The sequence below is a fragment of the Neolamprologus brichardi genome, chromosome 5 (genome assembly GCF_056152115.1).
Source record: "Neolamprologus brichardi isolate AB-2024 chromosome 5, ASM5615211v1, whole genome shotgun sequence".
NCBI lineage: Eukaryota > Metazoa > Chordata > Actinopteri > Cichliformes > Cichlidae > Neolamprologus > Neolamprologus brichardi.
This window is the reverse complement of record NC_142108.1, coordinates 1,614,940-1,628,871: the sequence shown is the minus strand read 5'-3', so window position 1 is coordinate 1,628,871 and position 13,932 is coordinate 1,614,940. Positions and strand designations below refer to the sequence as shown.

The following is a 13,932-nucleotide window of genomic DNA, read 5'->3' as shown; positions in this document are numbered from 1 at the left end:
AGCACTTCGGAGTTGATCCTTCAGCACTTCCACTTGTGAAGCGAGCTTCCTCTTCTGATTATCAGAGTCCTGTAGCAACTTGGCTAATTTATAGCCTGACAAAGAACTCCAGTGAGGTTTTAGTGACTTGCTCATTTTTGTTGTCGGATTAAATGTTGTCCTCTCTGATGAGCTGTGCTGTTTCAGACAGGGCTGCAACTGACGATAGTTTAAATAAACTGTCGTCAGTTGCAGCCCTGTCTGTTGGCGTCATGGAAACCGTAAACAATGGAACCACGTCAGTTTGAAGACATGAACAAGCTCCACATTGCTGTATACACTTTTGCACCAACAGTTTTACAAAGCATGTTATGAAAAAATGTGCACTGTATTTACTTCTAAGATTAGAAAAGACCGCCTTAGTCACCCAACCATATTGTTATATTACAATGACAACACTGAGAATATAGCATAAAACACACTTTTCCCTTTTTTCCTCATTGGACACACACCATTGCTGTTTCTGAAATTTTGCATGGTCATATTTTTATTACTTTCTTATAGGGCTGCCACAAACGATTATTTTGATAGTCGACTAGTCACCGATTATTTTTGCGATTAGTCGACTAATCAGATCATCATCCATTGGACGTACAACGTACAACTTATTGCACCAGCAGCATCTGCTCTTATATAACTATCACTAGCTTATAGCTTTAAGTGTTTAAGGTATGTGCTAACTAAAAATAAAGACAAGATGATAGTTTATTAAATTTTAATGAAATTTGCAGATTGTTTCAGTGAAGTTTAATAAACTCCTTGCTATCTAAAATATAACAGGACACGGGAGTAAATTCTCCAGCATCTCACACTTCTGATGATCAGCTGTCTGCTTGACGTTTATTCAGCTGTGTAAAAACTATAACTTTAATGTCAGCCAAACCGATTTACTCAGGAACAAATAAAATACTAAAAAAGCCAAACAATAACATTTTGAAGTTATCTAAGTGACACATATATGTTTAACCTGAGTAGCGAAAGACGGCGGTGGGTTTGAAAACCAGCCGGGAGTCCGGTGTTCTCACGGCTCTAGTTAGCCTAGCCCCCGGCTAGCTATCAAGCTAGTGGGTAACAGATGTCTCCGAAAACGTTGGAGCGCTTTTGAAAATATGTGGTGTCTTGATAAACTGAGCAGATATTTGAGGTTTACACAGCTACATTCTCGCCTGAAAATATGTTAAACGTTTATTTTGTGACCCAGAAAGAATAATAAGAGTAATATTAAAACTAACTAGCTGCCGCCATTGTTAGAAACTGAGCTGGGCTGCGCTATGAATTCTGGGGCCCTTTCTCAATTCTCAAGTACGCGAGTACGTACTCGCGTTCTCGGCGGGTACGTACTCGCCGAGAACGCACGGAAGTACGGACTCGCCGAGAACGCGAGCACTGACTCGCGATTTGTACAATTGGAACACCAGCGTACTTGATGATGTCACAGGTCCGGAGTTTTTACTGCCGTCCTTAATTTAACTGTGAGTAATATGTTATGAAGCTTAACTTTAATCACAGCCAAACCGGTTTACTCAGGAACAAATAAAAAGCCGAAATAAGCCAACATTAACATTTAGAAGTGATCTAAGTGACTTATATATCATGTTTAACCTCACTAGTGAAATCTCTATTAATAAAAATAGTGCACATGTACATACGTGTACATACCTTAATAAAAACAAGCAGGTGAGATGTTAGAACGCTTTTATTTTTATTTTAGTGGACACTCAATACAATAGACAGCTACTGGGGTTTGTTTAACCTGAGTAGCGAAAAAACCGCGGGGGGGTTGAAAACGAACTGCCGGGAGTCTGCTGTTCGCGCCGGCTGTAATAATCCTCGACCTCGCTGTCTGCTATGGAGCTGGCGGGTCACAGACGTCTCCGAAAACGTCGGACCTCGTTTGGAAATATATGATATCTTGATAAACTGAGCAGATATTCGAAGTTTACACAGCTACATTCTCGCTTGAAAAGAACTTAAAAGTTTATTTTGTGACCCAGAAAGAGTAATATTTAAAAGTTTTTAGCCCCGCTCGTCCGCCATTGCCGCGTTTGAGTTTTGGACGAAATGCATTCTGGGATATTTAGCTGTACCAAGTCCACACAAGTCACCACCGATGCATGCTCGATAAAACGGGCGGAGCGAGAACACATCCGGGACTTTTTCGCGTTCTCGGCTTGATGCGTACTTCGAATTGGAACAGTACTTGGTCTCCGACTGATGACGTATCACGAGTACACGAGAACGCAAGTACGCACAAGTACGCATATTGAGAAAGGCCCTGGGACACAGCTTCTTCTTCTTTGGAGTTTAACGGCAGCTGGCATCCTTGTACATGCAGTGCTGCCATCTTCTGTTTCAGTCCGTTATTACACTCTTAAATCCTACTACTTATTCCTGCGTCTTTTGGGATCTTACAAAGCTTCAAACGACGCGTCGACTATTAAATCAGTCGTCAACGATTTTGATAGTCGACGTAATCGTGACTAGTCGACTAGTCGTGGCAGCCCTACTTTCTTAATAAAAAGATGGTTACACTCTTCAGTGTGAGAGTTCAGCTTTTGATTTGTTGTTACTTAAGGTCATGTCAAGTTCTGTCCTTTCTTATGTGCTTCCACTTTCTCTGGGTGTAAATCCACAGAAAGTCCATCCCCAAACATACAGAGCATATAAGAGGCAGAAGAAGTGAAAATAACTTTATTCAAGTTGAAAACAGTTCACTTACTGTAAGTGCAATAAAAGCTTCCCACCAAGTGAATCCGATTATCTGAGACGTCAGAGAAGAATAGCTCTCTTTCAGACTTGTCTTTGGTGAAGAAGAGAAACTGATGGAACAAAAGCATCCACCTCTTGCTTCCACAGCCCACCTGCCCAGCTAAGATGAAGGAAAACCCCATCCATCCGTCCATGTAGCCGTCCCTTTCTACTGCTTACTAGGGTCTTGTTCACTGGAGCAACACAGGTGCCCAGAATTTTCTCCCTGGGCAACTCTTCCAGCTGTCTTGGGGACACCAAGGCAGTCCCGGTCTAGCCAAGAGATGTGATCTCTGCAATGTGTCCTGGGCCAGCTGTGGGGCTTGTGTCAGAAAGATCTCACTTAAGAGGTTCTGGGAGGGATCCTGGTCATCCTGGTCACTGCCCACAGTTAATGAATGTAGGAATGTAGATCGACTGGGAAATCAACAGCTTTGCTTTCACATTAGGCTCTCTTGTCACCACAGCTGACTGGTGCAGTGTGCTCATCATTGCAGATGATTTTTACTTTTAATGCATTTTCAGAGTTATTATTTTAGCATAAAGGGAATTTACTTTCCTTAAGTGGCAGGTAATTTCAAATGCAGCGTTTCTTTCAGCTTAACAAACATCAGCAAACACACAAACTGTGTGCAGTTTGTCACACAGTGTGTTGCTAAAGGTCCAGCTGCTGTATTTCACAGGGAGAGAGAGAAAGAGAGCTAACTTCACTCAGGGATGGAGAACGATAAGAAAGACAGAATAGGAGAGGAAGAAGAGGTTAGATTAAAGGTAAGGACTGCTCAGTGGTGTTAAACTGTGAATGTAAAGCTTACATGTAAGTCCTCATGTTTTTAAATCAGATATTGGATCCATACATGTGACTTTTTTTTTTTGTGAAACATGCTCCAAAACAAACGGAGGCAGACTAACTTCTATTTAAAAGCTGCATGAAAATACTCTGCAGTGTAGTGCAGGATAAACAAGTTAGTTCAGCATCTACTGATATTATTTTATTGTTACAGTTGCGCTCATAAGGTTACATACCCTGGCAGATTTAATGATTTTTTTTAAACCATTTTTCAGAGAATGTGAATGATATGAAAAAACAGTTTCTTTCACTCATGCATTTGGGCCAGAGTCTTCCCCGTGTCTGCCGCGCCCCAATCCCGGGTTTCGGCACCACTGTAAACGATCCATGATAGCATCGACCACATCCCAACACTTTCCAGCATACACTTTTATTTCTGGTTGTCGTCTTAACACACACACACGCAGACGCTGCTTTTCAGCGCCATCCTGCACAACGATGGCGACAGGTCGGCGAGACGTGATTGTGGATGCCGCTCAGGTGCGTCCGCCTCTCCAGCAGCCGCGCTGCAGACCACGCCCCGCCACAGTACTATCTCTTGTCCCCTTAGCTCCTAGCCTACTCGCTAGCAGCAATCAAATCAGGAGTGACATGTTTAGCCGCATGTTCTCCTTAAATTGCTGTCTGTCTGAATAGTATCCAAAAAAACAATGGGCAGCTTTACTGACTGAGAAGATAAAGAGTCTCATTTAGCTGTTACTGATGTTAAAGGGGCTGTTCACTCAGATCAGGGTCATTGGGGTAGTTTGTGTTGAGATTATGATTTAAAAAGAGTAAACACAATTGTTTGACAATAAATATGTTCAGCCTTCCAGAAACCATGAATGAAAGTAAAGTTTTTGTGCTATCGTTCATATTCTCTGAAAAATGGTTAAGAAATCATAAATTCTTCCGGGGTATATCAACTTATGAGAGCAACTGTATGTTAATATAGCACAGCCTTCAGTTAGCTTTACACAAATATAGAAACATCTTTTCTCAACACCATGAGGATGAAGAACCCTTATAAAGGACTGTTTTTGAAAGCTAGGCAATAATGATCGTCATATTTCACCAGCCACCACATATTTCTCTGTATTTTAATGACCAAATCAGGTCAGAGGAGACTATATTTCTTAACCTGAACGAATGCTTCTCATCCCAGTTGTTAAAAAGGTCTCTTCACACAGTGCTTTTCCCTGTAGCCTGCTGCTGTCCTAGCATTAGCAGCATTAGAACAGTCCCATTGGGTGTCAGTAGTCCCACTGTTATACCACATGGGAAAAGCAGCCATTTTTATAAGGTGCAATAAACTCAATAACAGCCCATTTTAAATCGGCAGTTATAGCCATTTTGAATAATGGACTTCTTAGAAACCTGCTCGGTTAGTCTAATGGCCCTGATGGTCCTGAGACAGAGCCTGTGAATCTTCTGTTTCCCAGGAGGAGGCTTCCACCACTGCTCCAGCGACAGAGGAGGTGGATTTTGTGCCTATGCTGACATCACTTTGGCCATCAAGGTAAAACTGAATCAGACACTTTTTTTTAGATTCCCCATTATTTAACACATTGACTTGACACTCATTGTTAAAACTGCCATTATTAAAAATCAAGGCATGAACCCAAATGCACAGTTTTCACTAGAATAGCCATAAAGTACAAACAGGAATCGCATGAAGCTCATTGTTCTTTATGGATGAGTTAAAAGATTAATGTGGGCGTTGTGAACATTGTTCTGCTTGAGTTTTTAATCTAAATCCATGTGAGATGTAAACGTTTTTCTCATGCTGGGGATGTGTGTTCAGAAAGCAAATATTTTCTGATTTGTCTCTCAGTTTCTGTTTGAGAGAGTCGAAGGCATCTCCAGGGTGACCATCATCGATCTGGATGCTCATCAGGTGAGCCGATACATCACTTCTCTCCATGTCAATTCACACCACTGCTTAGCAGCCATCATTGATGACAAAATAGCCCCACTTTTACCGCCAGAGGCTCCCTGCAGGCAAATTTGGCCCTTAGCATCAGATTCAGCAGAATGTATCTTAAAACGTCTCCGCTGACAAACAGCCGAATGCATACAGGCCTGCGCAAACAGTGGGATGTCTTCAGCAATGTAAGGTAACTTGTTTGTTTGGGCTTTTTTCATATTGTGAAAAATGTGTCCTAACCATGATAAAGAATCACTTTTGATATATTTTTAATTAAAACAATTCTTACAACTACAGCTTAAAAATGTTTAAGGCCAATATTGATTAATTTCATTCTGATGTTTTTTCAATAATGTTGGAAAAAACAGAATGAATGCTGTTCTTGCTCATTTCACCTTTGTTGTGGAGATTTGAGGAAAATGAGTGAAAAAAACAGCATCCAGACATCATATTTCTGTATTCCTGCATGTTTCCAAAAACTGTTTGATATACTTTGTGAGAATTTTGATTAAATGCAGGGATCTCCATCCATCATGGGATACTTCCCCACTGACCTAATCCCCGTCTCACTCACTTGTTTGCTCATGTGTCCCTCTGGGGCGCAGCGGGGGCCTCTTGCTATGTTAAGAGGTGGAGGGGTGTATTTGTTTATGAATGCAAGTAGCTGTAATTTGGCATCTTAATCAAAAATAATAATGTTCTTTATTATTTTTCTTTGTTTTTGTAAAACAGTACATTTGTAAAAAAAAAAAAAAAAAATCATAACAACAATAGTTTTATTTTAGAAATTAAAAATAAATTATGACTAAAGAGGTTGTACATACTGGTGGATTAACAATTAATCTGGTAATTACCAGTACTGTTAGTTTAAAGCAGCTTTGATATAAAACTTGCATTAGGTGGTGGTGTAATACATTTAACACTGTATAATAATGCTGTGCATCATTTGTGGGCTGAACTCACTTAAGCTGTAGAAAACAATGACTCAACCTTTTTAAGACCCTGATTAACATATATTTGCCTTCAGATGTATTTTCAGCATAATGACTTGTATCCACCACCAATTAGGCTTAAGAATTATGCAAACACTGATGATGTCTTAACAACCTGGGTTCAAGGCTGTTTTGTATTAATAGCCTGGCATTCATTTTTGAGACCAGTTTGCACGTAATAACCTATATCTATTGACAAATGGTAGGGATCAATATAGATGCTGAGTGAATTATTCATTAAGACCAAAGAATAAACCTACACTGCCCTCTTAGCAGATAATTGGGCTGAGAGAAAAGCAGTAACCTGTGGCTCAGGTGGTTGAGCAGGTCGGTGGATTGATCCCCGGTTTCTCCTGTCCATGTGTCGGAGTTGCCCCCAGTGCAACCATCCAGAGTGTTTGCATGTGTGTGAATATTGGATAGAAGTGCTGAGGTACAGAGAAAAGCATTGTACAGATGTGTGTGTGACTGTGACTTGTAGTTGAAAGCACTCTGTGCGCTCAAATTGAGTAGAAAGGCACTATATAAGTATCGGTCCATTTACTATGACAACGTTTTCTTGTGAGCAGTGTAATAGATTCTACAACGCTGGGATGCTTTTTCACAGCAAAGCAGTAATGATTTTTAGGTTGAGTTTATAAGACGCTTGCTTGGAGTCCAGCTCTGAGAGCATATTCTTAAGCATCACCTGTGTGTGATGCGAAACCCAAAATATGGATTTTATGATCTCAGATACAGATATCTGTTGATCATTATATAGTCTATGATAGGCACCGGTTCTGTCATAAACGGTAGTAACCAGACCGAAAAGCAGCGCACATTTCGGTGCTTTTTTTCCCCTGAGATGTCATACACTTTAGATTCTAGCCAATCATTTTATGTTTCCGAGGATAGTAGGCGGGGCCAGGTACGTACGTTCTTTTAGAGCAAAGCTACAGATTAAAAATGCCCAAAGCGAAGCGGTCAAAAGTCTGGCTGTACTTCACAGCAAAAGATGCAAACTCAGCAGCTGCAACAAGTGCTTTAAGCTGATACTGTGATACTGTCAAAGGAGGTAACACCTCAAATCTGATGAAACACCTGGTGACGCATAGCGTTTTTTTAAAAGCTGAGAAATGCGCCGTATTTGATAGCTTGCTGCGAGACCTCACACCGAGCACATCTACTGCGGGTGTGGTGCCTGTTATCGGACCCGGAGTTTGCAACATCCCCCAAAAACCTGAAGATTAGAGTCCTGGCCCCTAGCCCTGCCAGTGTAGCAGAAATGATGAGGATGATGATGCAGCAGCAGCTGTTCTTCTCTGCGTGAGTCGCTTAATGTTGTTCGTGTGTAAGCTAACCACATTATTACATTAATACATGTAAGGTGAACTAGCAAACATCATCATAGCTACATGTGGCTGTCTTCTTGTTTGATGGCAGATGCTCCCTTCACCCTGGACAAAAAGACTAAAATGACCAAAGAAAAAGTGGAAAACAGCTGAACATGAGAGGTTTTTGGACAAAGTTTGTGTTCTCCATTCTTTAAGCACCAGCACCGTTTCAAAAGTACCGGTTTGGCACCGGTATCGGATAAAACCTAAACGATACCCATCCCTAGTCTATAATACTTAATGCTTAATAAAGGGGAACAGTTCATTATTTTCTGCAATATAGAGCAACACCATGTCTGGAAGGAGAGAATCTGTTCAAACCTGACTTACCTGTACCAGGACAATCACTGATGTTTTCTGAAATCGTTTGCTATGATGACATCTCTGCAGTGTGTTTTTTCATAGCTCAGTATTGCATCACAGATTTCGTCACTTTGAATAAATGCTGGGGTGGGCCAGCTATATTAATGAATTTTTTACCCAACCATTTGGCCTAGGTCAGCTATAAAGGGCACAAAGTGAGGTACAGCATCTGGTGAGGTGGAAAGGTGGCACAGGGCTAACACACAGAGACGGACCATTACTCGTACTCGCATTCACAGTTAATCTAACATCGTCTTTGGACTGTGAGAAGTAGCTCAGGTAACCAGAGAAAGTCCACGCAGGAAGGCCCAAGCAGCGACACAAGGTCGCAGCCGCAGCATTTTACTGCATTGTATTTTGTACCAAATCATCATCAGTGGCTGACAAGTGGTGCTCGCTTTCAGACATATCTGGGTTTGTGTTTTTGTTGCGTACACTAGTTCACAGCCCTCGTATTTAATTAAGCATGGATGCGCCTTCTTTTTTCATGTACACATCTTTGCCTGCTGGCGATGCACCACTACAATACTTCAAACTGTTGAAATAAGTTTAAACTTTTTCACAAAGACCCTTGGGACTGTCAACCAGCTTTTAAGTTATCACCTTCATTCTCCAAGGAGTTCATTCCAAATCATCTCAACCAGGCTTAGACTGAATGATTTCTGCTTTCTCGCTCTCACAAACACACACACTCACACAAACAAACATACACTATAAGCCACTGTCAAGATTTCGCTGGCACAAAGTCCATTGCTTACATTTCTTTCCCTAAGAAGTTATCCAATTTTCATTGGCCTCCCTCAGTACTGGTTTCTTTGCAGCAGTTTAGTCATGAAGTCTTTATCCACACAATTTCTTGTAACAGTTGATGTTGAGAAAGGTCTACTACTTAAACCCTTAAGGATTGATTCAGACTCTAATGTGAGGTGAAGCTAGCTGGTAATTTAGGTGGCCAACACTAATGGACTCTTTCTCTGCAGCAGAGGGAACTCTTGGTCTTCTGTTTTTTCAGGCAGTCCTCATTCTAGCATTTGAAGGTTTTGAAGATTGTATTTGAAACTTTTAATGTTTTAACTATACATTGGTAAAACACAACTGATGCTGACAAATACATCAGTACAGTTAGAAATTCCAGGGACCGTTCACCATCACTGACATGCAACAATTTTATGATGATGGTGGGTAAAATAATCCCATTCTAGGAGATTAGGGGGTTAAAATGTTGCTAGTTTTTGTTTGCTCACTAATTTGTGTTTTTCTTTTCTTTCCTGTGTTCTTTTTTTTTTCTGGAACGTAGATAATAGTTAGAATATTTTAATATAGAATACAAAGAAAGGGACAAATACTCATCTTATGCTTTATGAGTAGGGATGGGAAACAAGAACCAGTACTTCCATTACTTGGAATTTTTAGTCTGCTTAGCGATTCAGCTTATTGGTTCCACTTGCACCAGCACAGAAACAGCTGCATTATGTTGCTTACACAACTTTGGCTCTTTGCAAGCAGCTGCACAGACAGCATGCTAATGCTAAACTAGCCAAGAACCCAGAGTGATGGTAAAGCTGAGTGAACTTTGAACCCAGGCCAGCAGCCAGACTCTGAACAGTTAACAAACTGATGAGGAGTCAGTCTACATCCTCCTGTTGTACCTGTTAATGTTTCTACAGTTGAATCACCGCAGGGATCGCTTTAAAGTCTCTGTGCCGGATTCCATCTTTGCTTTGTGCTGTCACTTTGTGTTCATACCTTTCGTATGAACACCTTTTCGAGAAAGATCGTACGTGTGTCCTCATTAGATCAGAAATTTGTCTTTGTGTCTGTAGCCTGAGGATTATATTAACTTTTATAAATCTCTATTTGTGAGTGTGAAATGAAATGGGATATGCTATCACTACGTGGGTGAGCATGTATGAGACGTGGTTTTCTAAACAGCTTCTCATTTTGAAATCAATGTTTCTTTTCCGTACTGAAACCTTGTTATTCTGTGTTCCAATTTTGACTTTAACTCTGTTTTATTGGCATTGAATTAAAACAGACATTAATTATAAATCAACAAAACTACAGTGTATGTGTATAAACAGTCAGCAGCCTAAATAAATATTCTCTGCATCTCTGAGATGGAAAAAGGGGATTTTTCTTTGATACTCTTTGATTCTGATTTGTTAAGCATTAATGGATGGTTCTTATATTTAATACAGATGTTCAAGCTCAGTTAGGGAGGATTTATGTTCCAAATAACTGAGGGAAAAATCCTGTTTGAAGGCTTTCAGCTGACACTAACAAATGACAGTGAAACAGCAGTCTTTTATTGTACAGTACAGGATGTGAGGAAGAAGATAAGATGAATAAGACTGGAGGCAGCAGGAGCTCAGGCAGCATATGAGATGATTTATAGTCTCCACATATCTTTTAGATTTAGAGGACAGGGCATTCACTTATGTAGTCATTTTCTAAAAGAAGTCAGTGTGACCCCTCAGTTCAGTATGTTGGTTTATTCATACAGTATAAAATACAACTACATGCAAAAGTTACAGTTGTCTATAACCTTCAGATGCATCCGTGTCTTGATTTTTATTATGTGATGTCTACAGTGCATCTCTAAAGTAACCTAAGAGCAAATAAATATGTCTTGGCTGTTGTGGAGAAGCTTCAGGTGGGTCTTTCAAATTCTTTAACCTATGTGCTACATGCAGTCTTCATCTCAAGTTCTCCAAACTATTAAAAAAGAGAGGAGAAAGAAAACAATCTGTGTGTATATCATTACACGTCCATCCAAGGTTACCAATTAAAATAGGATGTATTCTGCTTTTCTGTATTTCCTGTCATGTATATACTATTCTACAGAGTTTATTCAGTGAAACGTGTGGGATGTTGATGTGGTCAGTTATGTAGCAGAGGGTGTTGTTAATCGGTTTCAGCTGCTTTGCTGTTACTGAAATTAACAACTGACAGTGTTGGGGAGTAACGGAATACATGTACCGCCGTTACGTATTTAAAATACAAAATATGAGTAACTGTATTCCGTTACAGTTACCGTTTAAAAAGGTGGTATTTAGAATACAGTTACTTTGTTGAAATAAATGGATTACACGGCGGTACTTCCCTGTTTCATATTGTCGCGGGTCAGGACTGTTTGGGTTTTGTTTGACAGCTACGTTCTGTTGTTCCAGGCGGCAGCGTTACGGTTGCCATGGTTACAGGGTGACGCGCTCTCTCTGCTGTTTCCTGGGTGAGAGAGGCCTTTTTGTTGTTGTTGTGCTAAGCTAATAGGCAGAATGCTACAGGTATAGCTCTAAAGAATGTAGCATCATGGGCAGTGTAGTCCGTGCTGCAGGGAGAATGGACTGCCATACACGTTATGTGTCTGTGAGGGAGGGAGGCAGAAAAAGGAAAAGTACGAGCTGTCATCGAGCAAAAACGGGAGCTGGAAGCATGTAAATATAATAATAACCACTGCAGCCAAGAAGAGAGCCTGACGAGCCCAGTTGTAAGTAAGCTATTAAGACTCGACTGTACACCGTGTTCGTGTTTTCCTCCAAAAACAATAAGTTCTGTTGGAGCAGCCTTTCAACGCCTCTCTCTGTCTCTCGCTAGCAAAGTTGACCCAGACAACAAAGTAAAGCTAGTTTTCAGCTACGAGCCGACACAGAACCCACCGTATTAGCCAGAGGTCCCTTTCCTATGGTTTGGACCTTCAGTAACAGTAATAAATCACAGCAATAGTGCATTCATGTAGTTGTAAACAGCATGATAATATATTAAGTAATCCAAAGTATTCAGAATACGTTACTCTCATTGAGTAACATAACAGAATACGTTACAGAATACATTTTGGGGCATGTATTCTGTAATCTGTAATGGAATACATTTTAAAAGTAACCTTCCCAACACTGACAACTGATGCACTAAAGGGTCAACAATGAGACAATCCCCAAACTGGAATGGGTTTACAGTTGGACAGTTTTCCCTCATCATTGTTTCTGACTGGATATGCAAAGAGGAACAGGATGGACATTGTAGTGCCCTCCAACACACCACTGGTGTGAATGTCTCTAACCAAACAATCAGAGACTGACTTCATTAGGGTGGGCTGAGGACCCAGGCTCCTCTAGTATAGGTCCTGTATATTTGGTATTTGCACCCTGTGATTTTCAGGGTCTGGAAAAGCTGTGGGGAACATTATCCTGTCTGTAACATTGGCCACCATGAGCAGTCTGGTGGTGAGTCTTTGATGGCCTGTGAAGGCTTAACCATGCATGGACACAGAGACCTCCACAGACTAGGCAATGGCACCCTGGCTGCCATTAGGTATCAGTATGAAATCCTTGGACTCATTGTTGGACCCCGCAGTGGTACAATTGGTCAATTTAACTGACATCCCGTGATCTCTGCTTGCCACATCACTACTACTGTCTTGCCTCTTTAATGTGGTTGTCTAAGGGACAGAGCTCGGTGGCTGTAAGAGGGCAATGTGACTTACCTTTCTCCAAACCGCATGTCGAGGTGTCCTTGGTGAATATGGCTTTTAGTATAGAAGCACTTTGAGTGCTCAGTAAGAGCAGAAAATTGCTGCATAAATACCTGTGATTTGCTATTTGCCACACCACTCTGGCTGAGCACTGTAGCCCCACCCACATGCTCTTCAAAACCTTTTGTTTTAGAGGGACAACCATGCATGATATTTTTGATTTCACTTTAAGAATAAAAACACCCCAAAAATTTATGATTACGAATATATAGATTACTGGAGTCAACCATTTTTATTTGGTTTGATGAATCAATTCCAGTAATGGAGTAAAGTTTTTTATAACTGTATCTGTTGATTATTATGATACTCTTCTGTCCTCTCTGACCAGAGTAATAGGATCATAATGTCCCAGCACATCTCTAATATAGACTTTTTCCCCCTCATTCAGAAGTTGTTTTCATTCACACACACCTAAAGTTATCCGGGTTATATGTCTATATGGGCTGCTGATGGATGATGGGAGAGCTGATTACAAATGGTTTAAGAAAAATAAAAATAAAGGTTTTCTTTTTCTTTTTTTTTCTTCTTGGATTACCCGACAGCAAACCGGCTGTAATAGATCTGCACGGCCTTGATAAAGTAGTTCATCAAAATTGACTTGGCTGCTTGGCTCGGTTTCCTCGATGATAGGAAATTTATTATAAATCAAATTGTAATATTCATTGAAATACATTTTTTGCAAATTGAGACCAGAAAAAAAGGCTCAGTCCAAATTGACATTCAATGCTATAGCGGACAATCAAGTAAAAGAAAATGTGCCCTCTTTTAATTGGAGGTTTTATGCATCATCATCATATAATAAAAAGATGATCTGGTCCTTTGCAGGTCTTAAGATGTGGTAAATACAACCTCAACAACATGTTAAACTGACCCATTATTTATTCATGGAAAACTAAGCCTAAACATATCCTCAAACCCTCTTGTTGAATAATAATTGCTGTAATATTCAGTTTCACTCTCACTAAATAACTAGTACTTCTAGTTTCTTCAGGATTTATACGAATGTTTGTCAATATCATTCATCTAAAAAAGTCATGTTTTCTACTAAGTTTAGCCTTCACATAAAGTGAAGTCAGAGTTTGGTATCAGGGAGTTTCATAATATAATAATAATTAAATGAAAAGTAATTAATA

The 13,932-nt window shown here is 40.3% G+C and overlaps 1 protein-coding gene across 1 annotated transcript in view; it reads left to right on the top strand.

Annotated features, from left to right (window-relative positions):
• The window catches only part of hdac11 (histone deacetylase 11), a 57,835-nt gene that overhangs the window by 22,648 nt on the left and 21,255 nt on the right, over positions 1 to 13,932 (top strand). Inside the window, 2 exon segments of the mRNA XM_006800198.3 lie at positions 5,059 to 5,135; positions 5,451 to 5,513. Coding sequence (XP_006800261.2) covers positions 5,059 to 5,135; positions 5,451 to 5,513 — 140 coding nt within the window.